The following is a 22,854-nucleotide window of genomic DNA, read 5'->3' on the forward strand; positions in this document are numbered from 1 at the left end:
CCTCCCGATCCGGTCTTTCTGGTGCGGTGAACCATGGCGTAGGAGAGCTGGGCATATCATAGAGTCCTCTGGGGTGCGTGAAATTTGAGTCGGCTGTTCAGGTATGCTGGTCCGGTGTCGTGGAGGGCCTTGTGGGCGTGGGTGAGCATCTTGAAGGTGACTCTAGCTTTGATGGTGAGCCAGTGGAGTGTGTGCAGGTGCTGGGAGATGTGGCAGTGTCTTGGCAGGTAGAACACCAGTCTTGCGGCAGCGTTCTGGATGTTCTGTAGCTTGCGGTGAGGTTTTTGTTTATTCTGGCGTAGAGTGCATTGCCATAGTCGAGTCTGCTGGTGACCAGGGCGTGAGTGACTATCTTTCTGTGTTCGAGGGGGATCCATTTGAAGGTCTTATGTAGGAGGCCGAGGGTGTGGAGCAGGAGGACGAGACAGAGTTGATCTGGCGGTCCATTTTGAGCTCGGAGTACAGGATGATTCCCAGGTTGTGTGCGTGGTCCGTGGGGGTGGGTGGGCTTCTGAGGGCAGGGGGCCACCAGGTGTCATTCCAGGCGTTGGGGTTTGGGCCCATCATGAGTACTTCTGCATGAGTACTTCTGTTTTGTTGGTGTTTAGTTGTATGCAGCTGTTTTTCATCCAGTTGGCGACAGCTTCCATGCCTTCTCAAAAATTGTGTCTGGCGGTATTGGGTTCATTAGATAGGGAGAGGATGAGTTGGGTGTCGTCTGCGTATGACACAATGTTGAATCCATAGGTTCTGACGATGGGGGCGAGCGGAGCCATGTAGATGTTGAAGAGTGTAGGGCTGAGGGAGGACCCCTGGGGGACTCCGCAGGTGGTAGGTGTAGGGTCCGAGAGGAAAGAGGGGAGTCTGACCCACTGCGTTCTGCCGGAGAGGAAGGAGTGGATCCAATTGAGGGCCTTGTCTTGGATCCCTGTGTCGTGGAGTCTGCGTATTAGGGTGCGGTGGGAGACTGTGTCGAACGCTGCTGAGAGGTCGAGGAGGATGAGGGCTGCTGTTTCTTCTTTGTCCAGTAGGGTGCGGTTGTCGTCTGTTGCAGGGAGGAGGGTTGTTTCCGTGCTGTGGTTTTTTCTGAAGCCGGATTGGGAGGAGTTGAGGATGTTGTGCTCTTCAATGAATGTGGCGAGTTGGCTGTTGATGGCTTTCTCAATGACTTTTGCTGGGAACGGGAGCAGGGAGATGGGTCTGTAGTTTTTGAGGTTGGTGGAGTCCGCCGAGGGTTTCTTCAGGAGAAGAAATAGAGCCACATGAATTGACTGAACTTCTGGGCATGGCAGATACTAATACAATTCATATGGCTGCTATGGGATTTGAAGGCAAAAATATTCTGCACAGAAAGCCAGTGCATGCAAACAATGCAGAGAACCAGTGATAGAGTCCAGTTGAAACCACAAATATGGTGAATGGTAAGGCTCTAAATAAGCTGGAGTTTACTGATTTGGAGAAAAAGATAAGCCGCAATGGAATAATCCAAGAAAGAAGACTTCAGAAAGGATATACATAACACTGGAAATGAAAAATGGAAAAGAGATACAGAACACTGGTGCAATCCTATATAAAAGAGAAATAAGAAATTAGGTGAATGGGATCAAGGAGTGGAAATGTTTTCTAAGAAGTTTGGATTAAACAAAGCGGGAAGACGTAATGGCATTGATCTGCTGAATAAGCGAGAGGCACATCAAGAATATGAAATTAATATGTTATAGCCATGGAATCTTGGTAAAAGAAGCAAGGCATATAATTTCAGGAGAATGTACAAATTTCACAGCAAAATACTTTGAACGATATACCCAATGTACCCGGAAGGTTACCCAGAGACCTCACAATCCAAATAGGTAGTGGTACATATGACCTGCCCATGTTGGCATGGTCCTGGGAGAAGTATGGTAGTATGTGTGGTCTTTTGCATTGGTGACACAATCTAGAATTTCTTTAATATGTAAAGGTTAGAGATCCTCTCTAACACAAGTAAAGGCTTCTGAAGGAAAGAATCTGTAAATTATATAAGTTGTAAAAACAAATAAATACAGCGGCTAGGATCTAATTCAGCAGTGCAATTTACTTTTGGAGCGAAATTGCTCGCGGTGCTTACATTAATTCCATCAGATTTAGATCCCTGATCCTGCAATGTTTTCTGAAGATCTTCAATCTGCTGCTGTAGTTCCTCGACACGCCCCATGTTTAACCTGTCAAGAAATAAGGTATATTGTTTCATTGTTGCAAAAATTGTACATTATTGCCCACTGCATCAATGCTTACTGTTTGTTAAAAAGCTTCTATCAAAAAAGAAAACAACTTGAATGTATTTATTTCTTATCTATGTCTGCGTTGCAACTTGTTACAAAACTTGTAAATAATCACTCTCCTTTATCACAGCTCTAACTGGATTTAAAACTTGAAGTAATATACTTCCGTCAGAGGCTACTTCAACAGTTCTATGCCTAGTGAAACCCTGCATCACGATGATACTCCTACTAAAGAAGTACTTTGTAACAATCACATTTCCTTCTTAAACAGTGGAAGACAAAACACATCATACATTGATTATCAACTAAAGGATCTCTCTGGGGGGAATTCCAGTAGCTGTCACAGTCCCAAAAACGTATTAGCTACACAGGAAAAGGCATGCTGCCCGGTCTTGCAAATTGAGGGGTACTAGTTGATATTGCCAGCCGTTTAACCCTACCAGTGCCTATATCAGGTCACTGTCACATAAGACAATCGGCAACATAACTACTAAGCACCTACAGTCGGCTTTGCCACCTGCTAAGGTCCTTTGTCACTACAGCAACTGGCTAACACACAGATATGGAGTAACAGGATTGGTGGGAAACTGAAGCATTGGCGAGCCACAGAATGCCACAATAGACAGATGAAAAGACAGGGAAGGGAAGGAAGAAGCAACTGCATGGAAAAGGACACCCAAAACTAGCTTACAGCAAGAGCAAACAACATTTATCACAGTATCACATTTCTTGACAGAGGAAAATGCTAGCAACCCAGAAAATCAAGATGGAGGCCAGGGAACTGAAGAGCCTACTAAGCCATGCTAAAAGCCCCAAGCCTCTGGACAGGGTCCAAAGCAAAATCTAAGAGCTGTTGATCCTGATGAAGGCAATACCAGAGTCTAGCAATTTAAGACCTCAGTACCTGATATCAACCACACCAAAAGAATAGTGTATCCCATGTATCACAGCTGTCACAAATATGAACATATACATACAACTGAGCAAAAAGCTCAAACAAATCTGAATCCACTAAATGTTCAAGGGGCCCCTGGAGAAACAGCCAAGTTGGAGAAAATGATGATAAACCATAGGTTGCATTGTGATCTGAAATAAAAGACTGGTGGGAGAGTGGACTGAGGAACAAAAGGAACATGAAGGAATGGTCGAAGATGAAGCTTCAGGCATCTTTACATCTTCCTCCAAAAACAAAGGATACAGCCCTCACTAGATAGGAACCAAAGAAGATAGAGAGCAGAATGTTTAAGAAGATGAGGGTAATGATGTTTTTACATTTGGCCAAACTATCAACCTGGCCTGTTGTGGATACAGGTCCCTCAGCTGCACCATTAGATGCACCTGCAAATGGAAAATCTCATTTTGTAGGCACTAACATTTTAACCTTCTCTTCCCATGAGTATTTGGCAGCCATAATGGTGGTAACAGAAAAGACATTCTGAGAACTGAGGAGGGGTGAGCAATAGTGCAAATCCCAAAAGCCAAATACAAAAGTGAAAAATAATCATGAGCCCTAGTGCATGGACAATTCTGAACTAGTCCACAGGACATATTAGAGAAAAGGCTAGGGAAGCTATATCCCTATCGCTACCCAAAAATGTCCCAGCCATCAGCTGTCGCAATGAATCTGCAAACTTGATTACAAAAGCAGTCTCACTATTCAACTCCTTGGCCAAGACACCCAACTCACTTTCGCAATCTAACAAAGATGGAGTGCTAGCCCACAACAGAAGAATTAAGGTGATGTTGACACCAATACCTAACCTCAAGCCACAATCTATGGAAAGATTATGACTTGCAAACTCTCAATACATGTACATAAGACTTTCAAAGTAATTTAAAAAATGACGGAAACAATCTGTTAATTAACAAGGTCACCAATAAACTGGACGGGCAATTAGGAATTACTTTTTTTTTTAAAGAGAAATGTCTTTATTCATAGCTTCTTCAATCAGTCAACAATTATGCCATGAGAAAACATCTTTGATCTTCTCCTCGTTCTTCTGCTGAAAAACTTGGCTTTTACAATCACAGGCTGTTTAGGTAGTTTTCCCTTCCCCAAGACTGTGTAATGGTCCGACTGCACAACATCAATGATGGGGGCGGGTCCTTCTGGCTTCTTTGCATAGTTAACCCTGGCCTGCTCACTAACTAGAGTCCAAAGCTTATCCAAGTTGATTGTTGGACAGAACTGCTGATTCCTCTTCAAATGGAAATATCTCATATCAACTTTGCCAAAATACCCTGGATGATATTTGTCGAAGTTGATGCTGTGATGATGCAGGCCACCAGCATTTCCACGACCTCCAGGATGTTTTCTGTGTTTGCCAATACAGTTATGCCCATGGCTGACGTGCCCTTGAACCTTTGTTGTCTTCATCGTTCTGGACGGTATTTAAGTAGCGGCAGGAGAAAGGCTAAGAATTGCTTTTGAGAGAAGTTTTGTTTCCCCTCACTTTCTCCATTTGTGAGACAATAGTCACAAGACTAAAAGCATTTTCCGTTCTGCATGTTTGGTTTGCTATCAACTCCCAGACTGTCTTTTTATAGATGGTCCAACAGCTTTAGACTCTTTCCATCCTCTCATTTCTACTCACTTCCCAGTTGGTAATAAGAACACATCACAACATTGCAGCATCCCTGCATGTCTGGTTTACTCTCTATCCTGTTAATCACTTTGTAGGAGACTGTTTAAAGATTTTAGAATCTCAATCTTGTGCAATAATATGCTGTGACTCCTATATCTGAGAGGCTCCCCCTATAATATGTTATAACTATGTCATCACTCCCCAATTTCAAATGGATCTGAATAGCAGCTTTAGTTTTCTTGTTTAATTTGTAATTTAGATGCTCCTATGACACTCCAGTCTAGGTGACAAAAATGTGTTGAATAAACATGACTTTACTTAATTTCTTTAAGATCTTTTAAGAGGCAAAAGGATTGAAAACGTGAGGAAATGCTTTCCTTTTGCATGTTAAGTCTCACTTTTTTGACTGATGCTGTGGTTTCTCAACTCTGAATGTGCTTTGGGTTATGCTAACCAGATTCAAGAGAAGTGCTCTTGCCCCTTAAACTGTACATCCTATATTATTTACACTTAACATGTCTTAATTTACTTATAAGCTCCTAGTATATGGTACTATGTGTACCTAAGTTAAGTGTCACTTGTGGACTGCAGCACTGATTGTGTCACCACTAAGTATACACAGACAAACACGACACAGACACAGACTGCCAATGCAGCCTGGAAGGACTGACTGTTTTAAACTGCCAACACGACTTTTCCATTTAAATGAATTGTAAAGCCCAAACATTCCCTATTATCACTTACAGGTCACCGCTAAGGAAGCTCTGTGACGCCCAGCAGGCAGGGTGCAAGGTGTTGCAAGGTGGGATATGTATTTTAATAACCGAGCATCAAAAACATGCTAAAGGCTGTTTCTGCTGTAGCAAAGCTAGTAGCCCCATTCACTAACATGGGTGTTGCTCTACTGGGCCAACTCTGTAATGGGACAACAAACCTGGTACTCTTTGGTATAAGAGAAATTATCAATATAAACTCGATTTTATTCAGAAGTTAGATGTAATGTACAGCTATCACCAAAGGCAGCTATTTAGTTACCCCAGCAAGCCAGTAGCCTAGCTAGTGAACATTTGCCATCTCTGAGCTGCTTTTCTGCCTGCTAAGGTGCTAAAGGCCCTGCTGGCGAAAAAAACAAAGGGTTGTCAGGGAAGAGGTTGAATCTCCTCCCCTGACAGGATGCCCCGTGGAGAGGGGGACAACAGAATGCAGGCTACAAAGAAGTCGCCATCTCTGGTGAGAAACTGTTGCATATATCTCTAGCCTTTGCAAAGCTAGATACTTTGGCATCTTGTAAGAAGCAGGGAAACCTCTGCAGAACAGGTTTTCCTAGGGGTACGTAGGCCTTGGCTCGTCATACTCCTGGGGTGGGCTAGTGAGGTTTACACAGCTCAAGAGGGGTTCTGTAATTTTGTGTTTAGGGGGAAATGGTGACTTCTGGTGGGAATGGGTACCCGAGGGCACATTGCCCCCATTGGCTAACAGTCACCCCCTCCTCTCCGAGTGGAACCTAGGATTAACAAGGGCACCCCTGTCCCTCAGAACTCAGACCTGCTGGACCAAATGTGCCTCTAGGACTGCACACAAGAGAGATGACACCTAGGACACAGCTTCCTGGACACACAAGTAGATTGGAACCTGCATCTGACCATGGAAGGTTCCACAAGAGTGAGAGTGTTTCCAGACTCCAAAAGACCCCAGAGACTCTCCCAAAGGATGGTGGTCCTCGGTCGCTGTGAGAACCACAGGTCTACAACAGGTTCACAGGACTGACTTGCACCCGGGCATCGGGTCAGATGAGGGAATCATCCTTTGCTGACCGAAGTGCACCATGGAAGACATAGTCCTGATACCTAAGGAGCATCAGAGACTTTGCCCAACTGGCACCGATCCCCAGGAGCAGCTGCAGATGAGTGTTTCCTTTATGCAGACCACCCAAGCATCTGCAGCCCCAGAGACCCAATTGGGACTGGTCACCAGCTGGACCCTGTCAAAGAAACTGAGGGACATTGAGTCTCATAGGCCAGGAACCACCTGCACAATAAGAACCACAGGAGTGGGTACCGGAGGTATTGCCTGGCATCCTCAGCAATGACCGTCCCAAACCTCACTGGTCTTGCTTCCCAGAGCACCGTCAGGACCACTGTGGCACCACAGGAACAAAAAACATACAGGACTTGGTACTAAATCAGCATTTCAACCCATGTAACTGATTGAGGTCACTTGGTCAGATCCCGCTGACTGGGGCACACATTATGATGTGGCTTAAAAGTGCACGTGATGGCGGCACTGAGCAGGGTACCATTTTCTCTCCGAGGACAGCAAGACTCTGTGTGACCAGATACCTGGCATCTTTATGTGCATCCCAAAACAATTCTCAAAACTCATGAAACATCCGTTCACTTTTAAAGCTCAAGGTATCCAAAAATTCATACAAATATAGTCTATCTTTAAAAATGAAATTGGTGTCATCCTTTTATTGTGTTGTCTCCTTTAATTTGTCCAGTTGTTGTAGTGTTGTGTAATGCTTTACAAGTGTTCCTCTGAGTAGGCCGGGCTGCTCCAGTGCCACAGCTACCCAGGACAAGCAAGGTGATGAAGATGAATCTTACTGGGTCTATCAAGGGTTGAGTGACAATGCTATAGGGCGTTTCCACCATAAAATAACCCACTTTGCTGCAAACCCCATCTGTGGACTGCACTCTGGAGCATGCAACATGCTATTAAGGACAGTCTAAGTGTGCTATCAACTCCTATGCCAAGCCATTTCCCAACTGATTTGGAAAGAGAAACGGAAATGAAGGCACCAAAGTACATTTTTAAGCAACTGTCACATGAATCTGACATCAAAACCATTACTCACACATGAATCAGCTCCTAATAGGAATGCCAAACACCGCCTGATGTGACCAAGGAAGCCAATATGGTGGCTGAAGTTCCACTTAGCCATTCTTTCCTTGGTCCATCCTCCTCTTCTGTTGCCCATCTAGGAGGGGAAGGGAGCCAGAGGTGTTCAGAAGACATCAACGCCCCCGCCCCCCAATGTAAGTCCTGCTTTATCACATACAGCAGCCCAATGTGGATCTGGTCCTCGAGGGTTGGCTAGGACCAGCTGCCAGGATCCGAGAATACACACATTGGTGAGATACTCCGCACCCTGTTCCATGCCATCCCGGATATAGGTAATGGCCCCCTCTGGAGGGACGCTGGGCCTGAACTCCGAGAGGGAAATAAAGGAAACCCGTGTGGCTGGGCCTGCCGTTGTGGTCTAATTGACTTGTTGGTACCCCCGCAGATTCGCACTGCCCTGCCTTGGAACAGCGCTCGGGCCCTCTCCTGGTACATGCTGCTCTCCTGATGGGTCCGGTGTTGATGTGTACACTTCCTCCGCCTAAAGGCCCTGGGGGAGAGTGGCCGAGGGCTGCCAGCGCCTCATGGCCTGTGTGACTGGCAAGGTGGCCTGGATCTAGGATGTCCAGCTGTGGGGCTACCCTGAATATTGCTACCCCATCCAAGAGTGCTCAAAACATCTCATGGGCACTGCAGATGCCACCAGAAGCCATACTACGGTTTTGAAAAGGCTCCTCTACCAGTCATTCGGGCCCCCCTGCCTTGAGACAGCACTTGGGCCCCTGCCTACAGTACACAATCTAGGCCTTATCCCTAAAGCACAACCTGCACGTCCTCAGCTTGGAGAGCCTGGTGGGGATGCAGAGTGCCTTTGGGGAGGCAAGACAGGAGATTGGTGTGGCTGGGACTCACAGTCTGAATGACTTGAAAAGCAGCCTTAGCCCAAGTGTACATGCCCATGACCCAGCTACAGAGTCCCCACCCCTCTAAGAAAAAATCAGGAGAATCTTGGGAATTGCGGGCCTGGGGACGATCCACCTGGCTGCAACTGCTTATACCTGTCAAGACCTGAGGGGGCCCCTCCCACACTTTGAGACACCTCGCTCTGAGGTGATGTATAGAACCTGCAGGGGCGGGCTGGCCACACTGACATTGTTGAGGGAGAGTGGCCTGGGCCCACTAGCACCTCCCCAGCATTGTGAAGTATCCCACTTGGACCAAACTATAGCGCTTGCATTCGTGAGGGTCATGCAGAGTCCCCAGCTGCTGGTCTCTCTGATCAGCCTCTCAAGCTCTGGGGCTGCCCCACCAGAACTCTGGCTCTCTCCACTTTGTCCTCCTGTAGGTTAGCCCCTACAATGGAAACTTGCTACTTGCCCGCAAAGTGCAGGAGGTGATTTGGTCCATGAGTGACGTCCGCCTCTGGAAAGGTTGCTAGGAGGAGGCTCCTCCACTGTGTCAATGGTTGCCATTGCTGTCTGCTGGGGGCTTCCCAAGGGGATGTGGTCTGCTGTGGAAAATCGTGAAGTAGCTGGTGAACATACTCTGAACTTCCACAATTTGACGGGATGGCTAGTGCTGCCACCGCCTTCCTATTATCAACTTGACAGCGGCCGCTGGCAAAAGGGTCCCGGGACTACAGCGGGCTGCTCCTGACGGTCTAAGATGAATCCTCCGTTTACTCCAGCTGACCTGATCATGGGACGTAACTAGACATCCAAGGTGGGCTTCCACCCCTCCAAGACAGATGAGGTGGTTGCCCTCTCTAGTCCACCCACTGCAAACCTGACAAGTTGGACGCACTTCTGACAGAAATAGAAACCACAAGGTCATTACTTGAAACAAAAGTGGAAGCTGTTGCTCTGGACATCAACATTCTCTGTAATGACTACAGAAAACTCTCGGACCAGGTGAATCAGTCCAAAATGTTTCTTGAAGAATTACAGCCCCAACCTATTAGCAATAACAAATATGGGATCTCACAGAGCATACTTGTATCCTGAAGGCAGAGCAAAGGATGTAGAGGGACAGCGTAATATAAGAACTGTTGGTCTGGCAGAGGGGCTGAAGGGTCTATCCTTGACAGACTACCTTGAAACCTGCATTAAGGGATTCTTTGCCCCATCAGACCTGTCCTCTTTCTTTTCACTTGAGAAGGCCAACCAGGTCCTTCCTGGCACGCTGCCCATCTCTGGGGTCTCAACTGCGTCCTGTGTTAGCAAAGCTCCTAAGTTACAAAAATCCGGAAAACTCACTGACAAATTAGCTGCATTGAGATCGACAACCACTGACTTCTAATCTTCCCAGACTATATCCTGGTGGTACACAATCACTGAGCATCATTGCTGGGAGTAATTGGTAAGCTGAGGGAAATGGGCCTTGCTCTTCCTTGCTAAACTTAAAGTTCTCCTGGGCCAGAACTCCCATTTTTTGACAGAACCAGAGGAGGCCTGAGACTGGCATGAAAGGCAGAGAACCTCCTCTAAGGTGGACACCCTCCGGTGATGGTGGGGGACCCTCCAGAGTATGCTGCATCGGCCCTCGACACGCCAAGGTAGTGGGGGCTCCGTTCCTCCCACACGCCCCCCGAATGACCAAGCCCAGGACAGCTAGTGCTCAGCCGTGCTGACAGCAGCCACTTTCCTTTCCTGGTCGGCCCTGAACTACTTCTTCAAAACAGAACAAGGAACTTTCTGATTGTGTTTGACTGAGACACATCTGACCCTCTCAGCAGACAATTTTGTGTTGATCATGGCTTTGTCCATTCATTTGCCCTCCAACGCTGGAGGGGGTGTCACATTGTCTATAACTCTTCAGTTATTGATTACTCTTCATTGCTTGGCATAGATACTGTTTCCCAATATCCTTGGGGTCCTGCCAAATGCGCTTTTCTTTAGTTTAGGGAGATCAGCCCGTTTCTCCCTCTAGACCACCTCAACACACTACCTACCATTCACTTGCCCAGAATGCAGCACATTACTCCCCTACATTAGTCTGGATAGTCCGCACATTGTCTCCTGCACTTGGAATGACTGTTTTTTTGGGCTCTATTGCAGAGCTGTTTTTTTTAGAATGGTTTGTAGGATGGTCATCATTCGACACACAGGCTGCACCTTGCTCCTCAGCCACAGTACCTTTCTATGGGGCCACTGGGGAACTACCTGGAGCGTCACTACTTCACTACCCATGCTATGCAGAAAACACAACCCACTACATTTTTTCCATTATGACATGGAACATTAAGGGGATGCATACCCTGAAATTCTTGAAAATATATTCATCCCTCTTGGCCCCTAAATTAGCCCAGGTGTACAAGACTGTGATGGCTGAGGACAGTCTACCCCTCATCTCTTGGAGGCATTATTTGCCTCAATCCTGAAGCCGGGAAAGGATCACCAGTCCCAACTTCCTATCGCTCCATATCTATTCTCCAAACAGACTCTAAAACTCCGAGCAAGACCCTTACTGACCAAAGTCTTCAGGTGCTCGCACACCTTATCAATGCTGACCAGAATGGCTTAATTCTAGGCCGATGCACCTCTCAGAACATAAGGAGACTATATGTGCTTTCGGAAGCAGTTCCTCAACACTGGCCCAATGTGGCTTTTGCTGTATTAGACAAAGAAAAAGCCTTGTATACCCTCAGATGGGATTATGCGTTCCACGTCGTGAACACATATGGCTTTAAACCCTCACTATTAAGCTCATAAAGCTCCTCTATACTTTCCACTAGCCAGAATCTGTGCGGGCCATAATAGTTCCACTCCGTAATTATCCACCAGGGGGACATGCCCTTCTCTTTTCCTCTTCGCCCTGGCCATGGAACCGCTTGCGGTGTGGGCGAGGATGGAGGGTGTGGCCTCAAATTCACTATGCTGATGATGTTCTACAATATCTACGGGATCTAAACAGTGACCATTCTAGCATAAGCAGGCTCTTCGCTGACTTGGAAAGTAATCAGGTCTTCATGTCAGTTGGTGAAAGATTAGTCTTTTTTCACTGGCCTCTTCATCCCCTCCATCAACTTGGACATGGAAGATGACCCACTGCTATGGAAAGGCACCACCTTCTGCTAAGTTACTTAGCCTTGGTAATGCTCTTTCTGGTAGAGACAATATCTAGAGGCAGATTTCTCAACTTTTGGATATTTCCCAAGCGTCAGACTGGATCTGGAAACCTTTCAGCAGTACCACTGCACTCTGGTAGTTGAAGTCATGAGGCTTCGCACTGAGGCCATTCTGCTCCGGAAATGATGTGCGGAGCCTATAAATGGCCAATTCCTGTGTGCTGCCGTCAGTTGCTTTCGAGAGTGTCCACGCCCCCAGATGCAGAGCCCCGAAGGCAAATTGGTATGACCAGTGTGCAGATTCCTAAACTTGCGATCTTATTAATGGGCCACCGAATGGGGAGGAAGGGAGGCTCGGTGAGGAGTCTGAGGTTAGATGAAGTCTCTACCAAACGGAAATGCATATAAACACTACCCATGCACACTGATGTCAATTTCTTTCTTGACTCTGTCCGCACCCCAGACACAGGGAGCAAAAACGAATAAGAATACCAGTGTGCAGATCTCTAACTTGGGACCTAAATAGATGGAAAAGAGAGACCATTCCAAAGAACGGGGAGGAGGGAGGGCAGTGAGGAATTTGGGGTTAGAGTATCCACTATAAATAGCGTTATCAAAGGTAAATAATGTGTTCTTTTGATTGAAACATCCAACCTTAGATTCCTCATTGTTGGTGCAAATACCAAAGCTGTACCTCTGAATGTGGAGGGTCTGCGGAATGGCTCAGACCAAAAAGTCCTGCAGGATTGAATGGATTAAATGCCCTTCCTGTCAGATCTGGCTGTCAAAGCAATACTGCTTTGTGAACCTGTGTTCGGACGTCACATTGCAGCCTGACAAATATCAAGAACAGGCGCTCCGCATGCCAACATAGTGTTAGCACCATAGGCCCTGGTGGTATAAGCCCTCAGTCCCTCCAGAGGCTGCTTCTTGGCCAATGCATTACAGATCTTGATGCAGAGGACTCTTAACCTTGATGGAGTGCTTTTCTCTACTGCCTCAGCAGTCTTTGCCCTAGCAAACCCAACAAAAAGCTGATTGGCAATGAAGTGGTCTTGGGTGCAATCAAAGTAAAAACTCAAGGCTCTTTTGGGGTCCAGCTGATGGAGTCTCGCCTCCTTCTTCGAGGGCTAAGGCTCAACGAAGAACGTTGGGAGGGTGATGAACTGGTCAATATGAAAAGGAGTCAAATGTTTTAGCAAAAAGATCACCTTGGTCTTCAAAATCTGTCTGGGGAAATATGTTTGTCTGGCAAAAAGGTGGTGCAGGGCAGCTGCACCAAGAGAGCTTGAAGCTCACTCGTGCAACCAGCTGAGGTAATCATGACAAAGAACACGGTCTTCAGAGTCAGAATATGTAACGGGTGACTGTGCATGGCTCGAATTCAGTGCAAATGAGGAAAGTCAGGAAAACATTGAGATTTCATTGTGGCATCACAATGGCTTAAGTGGGAAACATATGCTAAACCTTTGAGAAACCCCATCACACAAGTGATTTAAACAAGGACAGTTGGTCCAGCATAAGGCCAGTGGAAAGGGCAGAAAAATAACCTTTAATGGTGTCCACTGCAAGTCCTTGCTGGGTCAAAGACAAAACAACAATAAGAGATCTAACACTTTGGCTTGTAACAGGTGTGATTTGCTGTCACCGAACTAGGCTGTCACCACACTAGGCCACAAATTTAACAAAATCAAATGCTGTACACTCAATCTCCACACATGGGGGCTTAGACTGTACATGCCCGGGTGCAGAACGGTGCCCTGCTTCTGTGACAGAAGATCCTCCCGAAGCAGGAGCAGAAGATCTGGGTACAGATGCTCATGCCCAGAAATTTCAGGTATAATTCTCTCTGGAACCCCTACTGAAGACTTGGGCTAGTCGTTCCTGATCTTCTTCAGATTCAGGGCAGGGCCTCCTGGAGAGAACCTACTTGGGAACTCAAGCATGCAAAAGTGTTGGTAGTGCCTGCTCATGGCAGTGAAGAAAATCCCCAGCCAGGGTTCTCCCCATTAATGTTGGATGCCCTGTGCCACCTCGGGTGAAAATGCCATTTATGATCCACCATGCCCCTTCGGCAGAGATCATCCACCCTGGCACTCAGGTGGGTCATGACCAGGGAAATGCCTTGACGTCACACCCAACTCCTGCGGTAAAGAGACTCTAGGTACAGAACAGAGAACCCCACACCACCCTGCTTCTCACAATACCACATGGTGGTGGTGTTGTCGGTGAGGACCCATACTAGCCTCCCTTTGATGGTTGGTAGGAAGGCCCTAAGCACTAAGTGGATGACCCACAACTCCAACAGGTAGATGAATAGTCTGGTTTCTACCGCTGATTAAACTGCGGTTGAGTAGCCACCACTGTAGATCTTTTGCAGTCCCCACTGAAACCATGCTGAAATCTGAGAGTTTTAACTTGGAGCTGGGCCCACTGAGACTTCAGATTCTATTGCAGAGTCCACATATGCCACCTTGGCACAGTCGATGAGCAGAACACAGTAGGCCAAGAAGCCTCGGTGCTAATGTCACTAGAGCCCAGGACAGGGACCATGTCAGGATCATAGTCTGAATGTCCTGGACTCGTGAGGGAGGAAAAGCTCCGAACAGCACCGCATTCAAGATCACTCCAATGAAAAGGGCTGGACTGTTCCTAAGAGATGCAGAGCCAATGCTAATTTATATATGGCTGGGTCCAAATTGAGGTGGCAGGATGAGCAAAAGAACGATGAGTTTGGATGATACCGTGGGCGATTGCCAGTGGTTAGATATGTTGCAAGCTTTCCTTTCATCACCTTTTGTGTGTTTGATTACCACCCTAAGTAGCAAGGGTATGCCCAGACGTAGGTCCTGTGCTCACTGTGCCACTGGAACCAAGCTATACCTGGCTGATAAGCCCTCATCAGGCCTAAACCGGTCCTAGTTTGCTTGTGTTCCGGTTTGGTGAGAACCTAGCCTGGCAGTTTGGGCTGGACTGTTCCCATGAAGAAGACTGATTTGCATATGGCTGGGTCCAAACTGAGGTGGCATGGTGAGCAAAAGAACGATAGGTTGGGATGCTAACCCGAGCAATTGCCTGTAGCTAGACAAATTCCAAACCTTTCTTTTATCACATTTTGTGTGTCTGATTTACATCTCTAAGTGACAAGGGTATGCTCAGGCGTGGGTCTCATGCTCACTGTGCCACTGAAACAAAGCCCTTATCAAGGGGAACCAGGTTCTACATCACTTATGCCTGGGTTCGGTTTGGACCTGGCTTGTCCTGACATTTCGGGCAGGACTGTTCAAATGAGGAGCAGGGTCAAGGCTGATTTGCATATGGGTGGGCCCAAACTGAGGTGGCATGGTGGGCAAAAGAACAATGTGAAGAGATGCTACCACAAGCGATTGCCGGTGATCAAATTGCAAGCAATCCTTCCATCACCTTCCTATGCCCAATGAAAAGGCCCCTCAGCGAAGGAGTCAGATGTGACTTTCGCACATTGATTATGAATCCAAACGATGTCAGGAGGTTCAGCATCATCTCTAGGTGGCAAGCTTGCCTTAAACAGCATGTTGTCAGGGTAGAGGAAAACTCGTATCCTCAATCTCCGAAGGTGTGCCACAACCACCTCCATCCCTGTTGTGAGCACCTGAGAGCACTGGCGAGACCATAGAGGAGCACAGAAAACTAAAAATCCTCTTGGCCTACATTAAACCACAGGTGTCTTTGAGACTGCAGGATGGGTATATTAAAATACACATCCTGCAGGTACAGGGCGATCATCCAGTAACCCGAATCCAGGGCAGATAGAATCTGGGCCAGTGTGACCATCTTGAATTTGTCCTTCTGCAGGCATGCATCCAGTTTGTGGATAGCTATAAATGTGACAAAGGACTCAATCCTTTCTCGTTGGGAAGAAATAGCAAGAGTAACAACCAGTTCCTATTTTGGGAGGATCGGCGAGTAGGTAGATCCCTGTCTCTGGCCGGTTCTCAGGCAACTTATTGGTGTAGTATAGTACAGTATGTGGTCTACGTTTTGGCTGGAGGAGCAGTTTCAGCACTATTTCCAAGGGCCCAGGACTGGTTGGGCACCACTTGTGGCAGATGCCAGGTGCAGAGTTCAGGGTCTCTGGAGGTTGTTATGTCCATGTAGGTCACACAGAAGGCCATCCAACTCATCCTTTGAGTCACACTGATAGTACCGGGTTCAAGTAGCAAGGCAGGCCTCAAACAGCAGGACAGTCCTTTTGGAAGCAAGGCAAGCTTTAAGCAGGCGGGCAGTCCTCCGGTGGTCCAAGGTAGTCCCATTAAACCCTCCACAGGTCAAGGAGCAGACTGAGGAAGGGTCCTGAGGATCCAGTATTTATACCTGGTGCCATCCTTTGAAGAGGGGGAATCTTCTAGGCTACCCCAAATCTGGTTCTGTAACGTTCCTCCCTTCCCCTGCCAAGGCTTCGAGAAGGCTGGGGTGACAGAAGGCTAGTGTCAGGTACCTTTAAATGTGTTTCTGGAGGCAGCCCTTTGAAATGTATGTGGGCCATAAAACAGCTCCGCCCCAACCATCCTGGTAGGATGGCCCATCCTGCCAACACCTAGCCCCGTTTGTCTCACTGTCGGGGGTAAATACACAAAACCTTGGGCGAATACACAAAGCCCAACATCTAAGCTAATCACAGCCATGTGACTCAGGACAGTGGCAGCAAGTATCAAATGGCTAGAACAGGAAAATGCCAGCTTTCTAAATAATTCAAAAGGAACAACTAATGGACTGAATGCTGAATGATACAAATATTGACCCCCATTTTGTCCATCAATTGTTGCTTTTGCTTTTGTCGCCCATAGTGGGAAGGGTATGCCCAGACATTGGTCCCGTGCTCACTGTGACTGGGGGTGAATGTTTGCATTGCTCAACATTCCGTCTATCAATTGTTCCTTTAAGGTTCTAAAAGAGGCATGTTCAGAACTGTGACTTAAAATCCGACTTTACCATTAATGAGGATTTAAAATTACAATTCATTTGAGTCCAAGTATAACATTTCTACCTATTCCCAATCATGTGTTAGCACTTACTAAATGTAATAGGGTAACATATTGTTATCCTAGGGGAGAGGTAGGCCTTACAAATTTAGGAGTTTTTTACTATCAGGACAAGTAAAACTTAAAAACACACGTCCTACTTTACAATGACCTCTGCACCTATGGGCTGTCTCTGGCCTTCCTTAGGACTATTATTTTTTAACAAGGAATGTTTGTACCTGGCAGAAGTTTTATTTAGCCAGGTTGAATTGGCAGTTTTAAAACAGTGGCAAAGGCAGACTAGAGACCTGTTTTAAAGGTTACTAAAGTGGGTGGCAGAATGTGTGCTGCAGGCCCTCTAGTAGCATTTAGTTTACAGGCTCTGGGTACATGTAGTACCATATACTAGGGACATATGAGTGAATTAAATGTGCCAATTGGGTGTAAGCCAATTCCATCATGTTTTAGCGAGACAGCACAAGCACTTCAGCACAGGTTAGCAGTGGTGAAGTGCACAGAGTCCTACTGCCAACAAAACTAATTTCAGACAACAGGAGGGGAAAAGCAAAATATTTAGGGGAAGACTACACCAAGGAGGTAAGGTCTAACAGCATAAATAAAGGCGTTGGATAAGGATTGATAAGGATTTATATGCAAGGGGCTAAAGCCAGTCTATTTTCTAGGAAAGTATTTTTGAATTATAAGCTCAAAATAGAACAGTACAGAATGTTGAGGAGCGACATCACATGTTACATAGGACTCACCCAGTGAAAGACCTCAAATGCCCAGCATGTGGTATTGAAGTTGCCAATCTCTAACATTTATATAAAGAGATAGTCACATTTTGGGATGCGTTATTGGCCAACAAGAACAAGTTACTTACCTTTGGTAATTACCTTTCTGGTAGAGACTCTACCACACATTTCCTCAACTTTTGAATACTTTCCCCAGGTGTCAGACATGAAACCTTTGAGCAGTACCTCTTCGCGGCTGTATGTGGCTCCACACTGACGCCGTTCAGCTCCGGAAATTAAATGTGGGCCAATATAGGCGCTATCCTGCGTGTTGACGCCAATTGCTTTCAAACTATTAACATCCCCAGATGCAGAACCTCAACATCAAATTGGCTTTGGCCAGTGTGCAGATTCCTAGACCTGGGATCTTTTTAATTGACAGAGTTCAATTCACAGATGGAGAAAATGGCTGGGTTGAGGAATCTGTGGTTAGATTTAGTCTCAACCAGAGGGTAAACAGCGTTTAGTATGCAGCATTTAGTTCGCATGCCATAACAACGCGGTTGTTACAATGACCGTGTTGTTATTTCGCGTACCGTTACAACGCAAGTAGAAACAATGACTTGCATTAGGGGGTGGAAGGTGTTGGATTGAAAATCCAACACCTTCCATAGTGTACGCACAGACTGGAGTTGTAATAGTAAATTATACTATTCCAACATCCAGCGCTCCTTACAACGCAAGTCGTTGTTCCGACTTGCATTGTAACAGTATGCGAAATAACAACGCGGTCATTGCAATGACCGTGTTGTAATGGCATGTGAACTAAAGGCATGCGAAATAACGTGGCATATTCCAACCAGAGAGATCAATATCGCAGGTAAGTTTTCTGAAAGAGACTTTTAACCACAGATTCCTCACATCTGAATAGATAATAAAGCAATACCTTTTTGGAAAAGAGTCTGTGAATGGACTCAAACCAAAAATTACTGTAGCACTGAGGAGGCAAAATGTCACTCTCAATGAATCTGGTTATCCAGACAGTAGTGATTTGTGAACGTATGACACTCATGTAGCTGCCTGACATATGTCCAGAACAGGAAATGCGTGTGCAAGAGCAATGGTACTTTGCCTTTCATGGAATGAGAACACAGCCCCTGCGGAGGCTGCTTTTTGGCCAATGCATTGCAGATCCTTAATGCAGAGTACGATCCAGCTGGAGATAGTCTTTTTCTGCACAGCATTGGCTTTTGAAGAACACTGAACAATCGTGTGGAAAATTAGGGCCCTGAAAGAGGAAAGCCCTATCCCTAGAAATGTGTTCTCAGAGCAGGAGGATGATTGGGTCAGAAAGGAATCTGCGCTAGATAGAGCCTGTACCAGAAAAGGCGTTACCGAATGTAAGTATCTTGTTAATCTAATATAGAATTCTAGCCTTAGACTCCTTACCATAGAATAGAATACTCAAGCAAAACCTTCCTTGAGGTAGGTCTGAGAAACTGTTTCACCATCCTGATGGACCTGACTGTCCAGGCAGTAGTGCTTGGTGAACATGTGCAAAGAAGCCTGGAATATGTTCAGGACCAGAACTCTGTGTGTTAACGCAGTGGTCGCAGCCTTAGCTTTGGTGGAATGAGCACGCAAACCCACAGATGCATTGCTTCTATGCCAGTGCGTAGTAGATTTTAATGCAGAGCACAATCCATCGGGTGATGGTCTGTTTCTGCACAGCCTTCCCTTTCTTTGCTCCAACATACCACACACAGAGTTGGTTGTCCACCCAGAACTCTTTCATGCCGTCAAGGTAGAATGACAATGCTCTTTTTGAGTCCAGTAAGTGGCGATGCTCCTCTCCCTTAAAGGGATGCGGCAGAGGGCAAAAGTTAGACAGGTTTGTGGACTTGCCTACCTGAAAGGGAGTCACAATTTTTCAGCAGGAAGGTAGCTCTAGTGTGAAGAACCAGCTAGTCTGGGAAGCGGTTTAGGTATGAAGGCTTAAATGACAACGCCTGGAGCTCACTGACCCTCCAGGCAGATGTTATTGCCACTAAGAAGGCTGGCTTGATGGTAAGAAACCTGAGAGGAGAGTTGTGTAGTGGCTCAATAGTAGCGCTAATCAGAAAGCAAAGCAGTAAGTTGAGGTCCTACTGAGGCATGATGAAGGGTGAAGGTGGAAACAGGTGTTGAAGACCTTTCAAACCCCTATTCACAGCAGGGGATTTGAACAGGGATGAATTATCTGGCAGTTCAGAAAGACTTAGATGACAGAAAGATAGCCCTTTATGGTGCCCAAAGCAGAGCCTGCTGGGCAAGGGAAAGAATAAATAGAAGGACCTGAGAAAGGGTAGCAGAAAGGGGGCCACTTTACTTTACTGCACACCATGCCACAAACTTGCCCCAGCCGCAGGCATATACTGTCTTGGCTGCCAAGATAACACTTTGGGTGGAAGGTCAAAAGCTGTCACTGCACAATCTCCACGTATAAGGAGGAGGGTTGCCAGTTCCGGGTGGAGGACCTTACCCTGCTGCGGAGACAGGAGATCATCCCGAAGGGGCAGTCTGATCGGAGGACTTATGGCCATGCTCAACAGCTCAGTATACAAAACTCTTCGAGTTCCGTCCCAAGTCCCAAGGATGATTTGGGCCCATTCGTTCCTGATCTTCTTTAGAACTCTGGGCAGAAGTGGTATGGGCGGAAAGGCATACAGGATGCCTAATCTCCACTCGAAACGAAAAGCGTCTTTGTGCAAGAGCCACCTTGGAAACTCCATCGCACAAAACTGCTGACATTGCATGTTCTCTTAAGTGGCGACCAGATCTAATCAAGGCATTCCCCACAGCTGAAAGAGACCATGCACCACCTTTGGATGGAGATGTCATTTGTGATCAGCTAGGCATCTTTGGATGAGTTTGTCTGCTCTGGCATTCAGAGAGCCAGACAGGTGTTGAACCACTAGGGATATGACCAGACATTCCAGGCATGTCCACAGGCACAGGGCCTCTTGACCAAGGGTCCACAACCTCACCCGCCCTGTTTGTTGCAGTGCCACATGGCGGTTGTGTTGTCTGTGAACACCTGCACTAGCCTTTCCTTGATGGACAGTAGAAAGGCTTTCAATGCCAGCCGGATCGCCAAGAGCTCTAGTAGGTTGATATGGAGCCTGGATTCCGCCAGAGACCTGAGGCCTCTGATCTCCGCCTCTCCCAGATGGCCGCCGCATCCCAGGAATGATACATCTGCTACCACAGTCAGATCTCGTTGGGGAAGGAGAGGGGTCTGTTGCTGACCGAATTGCGGTTTGTTAATCACCACTGCAATCATTTCCAGTTCCCTCTGAGATCTGGACCATGTCGGAGCGATTCCCCCGATGCTGCATCCACTGGAACTTCAAGTCCCACTGAGGGCCTCCATATGTAAGCGGGTATGTGTCACCAACAGGATGCAGCAGACCATGAAGCACAGCAGTCAGTTCTGGAGATAGGGGAAGCCTGGAAACCCTGATCTCCGCAGATGAGCTGCAACCACTGCCATCACCTTGGTGAACACCCAAGGGGTGCTGGTAAGGCCGAAAGGGAGGACGGCAAATTGAAACTGCTTGTGGCCTGCGGTGAACTGCAGATAACGCCTGTGGGTAGGCAAGATGGGAATTTGGAAGTATGCGTCCTGCAGGTCCAGCGCTACCAACCAGTCTTCTGGGTTGAGAGCAGACAGAAATTGAGCGAGAATGAGCATTTTGAATTCCTCCTTTTTCAGGAAGAAATTGAGCAGGTGCAGGTCAAGGATAGGAGGAAGGCTTCCATCCTTTTTGGGCACCAGAAAGTAGCAGGAATAACAACCATGCCTATTTCTGGTGTCAGGGCCCTCTCTATAGTTCCCTTGACCAAGAGAGCCACCACTTCTTGGTGAATAAGGAAAATGGTTCTCGTTCAACCTATAACAAGTGGGTGGCATGGGTGGTGGGGTAGTCACGAAGGGGGAGGAGTAGGCCCTTCAGACAATCTGGAGAACCCAGCGGTCCAATGTTATCAACCTTCAGTGGTGCAGGTGATGGCATAATCTGCCTCCTACTGGTTGCCCATGACAGTTGATCAAACTAAAGAGGTTTGGTGGCTGCAGCTGCCAGAGGGGTGGTGGATTGGCTTGAACTCTGGCTGTCCATAACCATGGAGTCTTGGGATACCGGGTTCTCGCCACACAGAGGCTGGGGACCTTGTGTGTCATGGTGGCTGGGTGGGTAACGACGCAGCTGGAAGTGAAAGGCAGACTGGGGTTGGTGGGGGGCCATAAGGCCACCGACGAAGAAACCGCTCGGCCTAGCGAGTCGGTCATGTACAGTCCACTTCTGATTGTGAACTTAGTTGCATCTTGTAGGTAAGTAGGATCTTTCTGACATACATACCCCCACTTTTTGCCACTTTTTGCCTGGTGTCATTGTGTTTTGACTGTAGTTCACTGGGATCCTGCTAACTAGGACGGCAGTGGCAGTGCTCTCTCCTCTAAATTATCTGGTAAGTACTTTGTACACCCCACAATTGGCATACCGGGGTACCACTGTAAGTCCTTAGTATACGGTATGGAGGTACTTAGGGCATTGGTACACCAGGGGTCTCCCATGGGTTGCAGCATGAATTATGCCACTCAAGGTAGCCCAGACATACTGTGTCTGCAGAGATGCCATAGCAGTCTGCGTGAAATGGTGCTGGCACCTTTCGCTTTGGATATAAGGTTTGCCTTATATCCTGGTCACTGAACTTTTAGCCTATAAGTCCCCCTAAGATAGGCTCTTCAGTCCAAGGGCAGAGTGCCTGGTTCTAATAGTGTAGGTACTCCTGCACAAGCAGAGGTACCCATACAAACCCCAGGCACCATTTTCTGGGCTTTGTAAGTGCAGGACAGCCATTATACGGTATGTAGTGGACAGTGGCAGAGTCCAGATGTCTAACTACATAACAGCTGTCCCAAACCTGGTCCAGTTTGTTATCAAACTTGTTGAAATAATGTAACTACACCGATTCCAGTATTAGTGGCATGAGACCATGTACTGGGGTGGGGCTCTACAGAGGACGCCCCAATACCTACCTGTGTAGCCTTTCAGGGTCTGACTGCCGGCCCGTGCTGCTGCCGAGCCTAGACAGTGTTCTGCAGCCCTGCTGATGAGCTTAACTCAAGCAGAGAAGCTGGAAAAAGGATTTAATGTGAAGGAGAGGTGTGACCACCTCTCCTTTAGATCCATTAGATAGGGTGGGGGTGTTTTCCAGCACCACCAGACTGCACTTAAGGGCACATTTGGTGCCCTCCATGCATAAACCAGTTTTGCCCAGGTCAGGAGCCCTTGGCTTCCACTCTGGCATAAAACTGCACAA

General features: G+C 47.1%; 1 protein-coding gene across 1 annotated transcript in view; it reads right to left on the reverse strand.

The window, feature by feature from the left end:
• Positions 1-22,854, reverse strand: part of HOOK1 (hook microtubule tethering protein 1) — an 859,473-nt gene that overhangs the window by 130,234 nt on the left and 706,385 nt on the right. Inside the window, exon 16 of the mRNA XM_085602484.1 lies at positions 2,108-2,201. Coding sequence (XP_085458610.1) covers positions 2,108-2,201 — 94 coding nt within the window. The remainder of the gene's footprint in view (positions 1-2,107; positions 2,202-22,854) is intronic.

Source organism: Triturus cristatus, chromosome 4_2 (genome assembly GCF_964204655.1).
Source record: "Triturus cristatus chromosome 4_2, aTriCri1.1, whole genome shotgun sequence".
NCBI classification, from domain to species: Eukaryota; Metazoa; Chordata; class Amphibia; order Caudata; family Salamandridae; genus Triturus; species Triturus cristatus.